This window comes from Haplochromis burtoni, unplaced genomic scaffold (assembly GCF_018398535.1).
Source record: "Haplochromis burtoni strain Fernald_Lab_line unplaced genomic scaffold, NCSU_Asbu1 Contig_72, whole genome shotgun sequence".
Lineage (NCBI taxonomy): Eukaryota > Metazoa > Chordata > Actinopteri > Cichliformes > Cichlidae > Haplochromis > Haplochromis burtoni.
In genome coordinates, this window is record NW_024582433.1 from 824298 (window position 1) to 829970 (window position 5673).

The 5673-nt window shown below is 41.9% G+C and overlaps 1 protein-coding gene across 2 annotated transcripts in view; it reads right to left on the bottom strand.

The window, feature by feature from the left end:
* Window positions 1-349: 349 nt before the first annotated feature.
* tbx3a (T-box transcription factor 3a) overlaps window positions 350-5673 on the bottom strand; it is an 8919-nt gene continuing 3595 nt past the window's right edge. For both annotated transcript variants that reach the window (XM_005930062.3, XM_005930061.3), the window contains exons 4-7: window positions 4811-4887; window positions 4360-4517; window positions 3173-3816; window positions 350-2231 (exon numbers count right to left, since the gene is read on the bottom strand). In XM_005930062.3, coding sequence (XP_005930124.1) covers window positions 1785-2231; window positions 3173-3816; window positions 4360-4517; window positions 4811-4887 — 1326 coding nt within the window. In that variant the 3' untranslated portion in view covers window positions 350-1784. The remainder of the gene's footprint in view (window positions 2232-3172; window positions 3817-4359; window positions 4518-4810; window positions 4888-5673) is intronic.

Here is a 5673-nt window from a genome sequence, read left to right on the forward strand (position 1 = left end):
AAAACATTAATTCATAGTACATTTGTAAAACTCTAGCTTGCATCAGACGTCAAGTGAGACCCATAAAAACGGCGCTGTATTACACCGTGAGGCCTCTTATCCAGGTAGCCATCCCAGGTTCTGACTTATCTTAATTTGACTTTTTGAACACAGCCTAGAGAGACTTCACTCACCTTCACAAAGTAATCAAAAACATGGTGGCAGAAACTTTTGGGACTGTATCGCACAATCCCAGCCTTCTACAGGCCGGTATGCGAATTTAATTGCGAATTGTAGTTTAAAATAGTTCTCCGCTGTATTGGATAAAACGAGAAAAAAAGAAGAAAGAAAAGAAAAGAAAAGAAAAGAAAGGCATTTCGACATTTTATTGAAACTTTCAAGAACACGATGTCGATGTTGTAAACTAGACATAACTCCAATACAACATAACCCACTGACAACTTAAGAAACACAAAAAGAAACCTTCATTTTTTCGAGTATGCGGCACTTTTAAGATCAGACTCGCAAAGTATGTTAATAACAGAAAGATTGTCCACTTTTTTTCACACTTCAACAGCACTTTTTTTCTTTTAAAAACCCTTCTCCAAAAATAATATATACGTTTTTTCAAGCCATTGGTGCAGTGCGTTGTCGTTTTTTCATTCGTCTTAAACAGTAGGACTTCACACACGAGGACAGGTGAAAATACAATGGCACATGAGTGTGAATAACTAGCTCAGTGGATATTTGGGAAGGGGGTAAATTCCATATTTTAAATGGGGTATAAATGCAGATGGCAACAAAAAAGGATAATAGTCCACAAACTATCTTTACACAGGTATATCGACAATAAATTAAGAACAGATCCCTAAAAACAAACTACTCAGTTGTATTTACAAGCAATAACAATATGAAATAATTACATAAATATTTTATATATTCCTATTTACAGCGATGATCAATACCACCTTTCATTTTCATTTCTTTTTTCTTTTATATTTACTTTAAATTCTTGCTTCCCTTTGCCTGCATGCCTGGGTCACACACTTGTCTCGGAGCACCAGTCATTTTAGAATTGGCCTAATCTCATTAAAAAAAACGCATGAAGAAAAACTATTTTTTTCTTTTCTTTCTTTCTTTTTTTTTTTTTTACAGTTCATAACCTAATTGAAAAGAAAATTAAATGAATACCTGATAATTATATTCAATGGAATATCTTCCCACAATTTTTCGTTTAACTTTTTTTTAGTGTTGAAATGACATTCGGTTTCTTTTAGAGGGCATGCAACGTTTTCAATGAATTAAGAGCGTACAACAAAATACAGCAGTCTTTCAAAGGTAGGTCAAACGGTAGTGAATGCAGATAAGTCAAATCAAATCAGAGTGCATATTGAAAAAAAAACAACACTTCACCCCCCATGTGTGTACAATAACGTTAGGAGACAGGACACAGCAGCAACTTCTCCTAAATCTGTAAGTCACACCCATGCCAGCGATTCAGTTTCAATACTTGTACGGTATTCATATGACAGGATACGAGTGATGTTTAATTTAACAAAAAAAAAAAAAAAGAAGAGCAAGAGAAAGAAATATACAGATCAGATGATTATTAAACAAAGTGCATTTCAGAAACGAAAAAGGTCCAACAGTTCACGGTTTGAGCTTTTCTTTAAAAAAAACAACAACCCTGCATTAGTCTACGAGGGTCAGTGATGTCATCACCTTCAACGTGTCTATGTGTTTCTCTTTTCAAGACAACAAAACACCCCATAAGAAGCAGATTTGAAAACAAACAAAAAAAAATCCTAGGGGGACCCGCTCCGTGGCCTGTCTTGGTTTGAGTCGAGTCCACTGACCAGGCGCTGAATGCTCTGAAGCTCGTTGGCCGCGTCTTTCTCCGTGCAAGTCTTTGGGGACATGGAGACCGATCCGGAGGATATTGTGGACGAATGACTGGTAACTTCCGACGTGGAATCCAGGGTGACAGCGGACACTGGGCTCGCTGGTACGATGCCTTCCCCTTTCAGCTCGGCCCCGCCGCTGGCCATGGAGGGCATGGCAGTGGTGAGCAGCGTGCTGTCCGGTACCGTCATCGGGAGAGAGTAGGGGCTGTACCTGAGTCGGGGACGGACTGCGTTCAGGAAAGGGTGTCGGTGCACCGTGGAGGAGGCAGCAGACGAGGCTGCCGCGGCTGCTGCCATGTACGTGTACGGATAAGGGAATAAATTGCCAAAGGGAGACATGGCAATGCCCTGCGGGTAAATGGGAGAAACTGAGAGTGAGCCACATATCACACCGCTGATCACACCATTCAAACACTTCTAACAGAGTAAAACAACACGTGAGCCTCCCAAAAAAGAGGGGGAAAGGCAAGAGAAATGCATTTGAGTTATGATTTTCCCAAAATTTAAAAGCTTCATTTTATCACACTTCATCGAATCTGCTTGGAGATTTTACGTTCGCTGATCCAGAACGAGGATTTGACTTGTAAAGATCGTAGTAACTTCCATGCATTACAAAATATTCAGCCGGAAAGCTTTACGATCCACTCTAAAAACACATTTTGCACTTATTTAAGAATTAAGAAAAATCGGGTTCCCTGATACTTCCGCTAAAGAAACCATAAGGCTTGCTTTGATAATAAATAGGGGGAAATAGACACTTTGTTGTCTATTAAAACATAATGATCTTTCCTTATTTGAGTCATACGGTTTTTTATTACTCACCATTGTGGCTCTAAAATACTAAAATTATAATAATAATGACCTTTTATGAAAACAAAACTAGCAGAAGAAATGTTAAAAAGCTTTTTGTAAGGTTGCCCCAAATCCAGCCTTTTTTAACCAGACATAGTTACTCCAGAATTAACAACAAGAGTCCAAAGTGAAATCTAGTAAAACCATGCCCACGACACCGTGCTCAGTCAAAATACAGCTGCATGACTTCACTTCGAATATTAGCCCATTTGGCCTTAAAACAAAATAAACAAACCCCCGCAAGAACAATACAGCCGCACACGCACAACCACACACACACTTTCTCAAATCGTGTTCACGCTAACTTGTGAGCATTAAATGCATAGTATTATCTCACACGATATTAAATCTGGGCCTAGTCGTCTGTGTTGAAATGCCAATCACGTGTTTGCGCAAAGCTGGCGGTAGGCCCACAGGCCAGAGAAAACGGGTTTTACCTGTGATGCCAAGACGTGTTGCTGCAGATGAAAGGGCAGACCTGGCGCCCCCGTCAAGCTTTGCGGAGGTGATGCCATACTAGCTGTGTCCATGGTGCTCACCCCTCCCGTGGACACGGCTGTCAATAGTGGTCCCATGCCTGCGGCCATGTTTGAGAATGCGCCCCCCATGTTGAACTGACTGGGGTGCAAGAGAAACGGATGCGCGCTCCCTAGGTGATTAAAAAACTGTTGTCCTGTTAGGCCTGTAGGAAATCCAAAATTATGCAGGTGGCTGTGACCTATGTGTGCGCTGTCAGTCTGAACGGTCAAAGGCATGAAACTGTCCTTGCTTATTGACCTACATTCGTCCGTTTTGGGATGGTCCTGGTTCGGGCTCTTGAGTTCTTCTCCAGAGCGGGTGGTACTGGAGATAACAGTGATGGGGCTCTGCCGTGAGTCTGCCTGGCTTTTCTCAGTCCTAGGACCGCTTTCGCGGGTCCTACTAGTAGAGTCACTGTTACTGAACGGATGCCCTTTAGCTGGACTCGCTTCGTGATCCTTCCCGTCCTCTGTGGTGGTGGAAATCTTGCTGGAGTCCGGACCATCTTTATTGTGTCCATCTTTGCTCTCGTCGTCGCTATCCTCATCGCTGTCGCAGAAGTCTGTAAGTAGGAGGAGTAGAATATCAGTTTCCCTTTCGCACATGGGTGAATCATGGCAATAATAATAACTCCTACTATCTGAGGTAGCCCGCTACAGCTGACCCTCAGAGGTCGAATAGAAAACAAACACGCAGGACATTTATTGCACAATAGGAATCCACACCGATGAGGTTTATTTGCATTGCTTCCAATAATAGATGGCGGTGTGTTACACATTCTCACATGGCCTTTTTTGAGTATTTTAATGTATTTTTGCAAATTGCTCCAAAACAGCTGTAGCAGACACAACAGCACCAACTATACTGAGGCTAATCCTTGTTTAATTGTTTATTGTTAATCTGAACGAGACGGTTATTGTAGACTTTCCCTATCAATTTTCCTCATGTAAATGATCAGCTATTCATTCATAGCTTGGCTTCGCAGATTTAATTGAACACATTACGTTCAGCTACCCTGAAAAAGTCTTGGCATAGTGGAAATTTTACGAGTTGACACATAACTTGTGATCAGAGCTGTGACTAGTGGTGGGGTCTGTCAGCCTACCTTTCAGGTGTGGGGGGCCCACTGTAGACACGGCAGGGGACGAGGCCTGGCCGAAACACTTAAAAGAAGGCTGCTCTCCAGAGGAGTCGTCTGAAGCCCCGTTTTCCTTTTTCTGATGCTCCTCGTAGGAACGCATGGATTGCAGGGCCAGCTGTTTCCTGCGCGCAAGGAGCTAGGTTATTATAGGTGGTAGCCACAGTTCAGGTTAAAAAACATAACAAATAATGCAGAAGCTTAGTAAGATTATTTTAATTCAAAAGATTTATGACTTTAGAATTAGCCTATAGATTTAGAGTAATCTTGTGAAGAGTCGGACCCCCTGCGGTTAATGTGGAAGCTTAGACGTAGTTTTAATCCAGCAAGATCACTGTCTGTCTACATGTAGCCTAAATGCAGTAAGTCTTTTCTCCCTTTATTTTCACGTATATTCACGTTTTTCCCTCTAGCTTACCTCTTTTCCCTTCTCCCATTGCCCGTGTCACGGAATCCTTTAGCAAATGGATTATGGTCGATTTTCAGCTGCGTTATCTGAAATAATTGAAACTGTGTGTAAATAACAGTAAATAGGAAAGGAAACATCCCTAAAAGTCATTCAGTGCCGCTTTAAGCCAGTTATTGTTCCAACTTTACAAGACACAATGATCACTGGTCCCAAAGGCCAAAGTTTTGTGGAACTTATTTTTGGGGGTTTTAGAGGTAAAACCACACGCGATAAACAAAAAGACGCATGAACACAAAGAAAGCAGGAGTCCTACTATTGGCACGTTTCTCCACGAGTGTGAAGTATGCAGCGTTGTTTGTGATTTTTGCAAAACTTTATTCACTCACCACTTCCCCTCCAGCTGGCAGTGATAGAACTGCAGATGGGAGGGCAGATGTGGTGCCAAGGGGTTTCCAGCTCTTCCAAAGAGCCACTGAGACGATTTTGATTTTATTTTAATTTATTCTTTTTCTTACAAAAAATAAAACGCTACCATGCACTACAGTCTGAAGCAATTTCCCTCTTTTCCCCCTTTACGTTTCTTCGCCCCCCTGTACACACACTGTAGCTGTACACACCACACACACACACACACACACACACACACACACACACACACACAATAACACACACAAAAACACACACACACACACACACACACACACACACACACACACAGCTTCTGGCTGGACAAGCAGCTCAGGACAAAAACTCTGTTTGTGTGAAGTCATTAACAGCCAGCGGACATCCAGACGCCTGCAGCAGACAAGCAGTCTGCTCTGTTCTACACATAAGCTCTGCTTTTTAGTAAAAAGTAAAAAAACAAAACAACT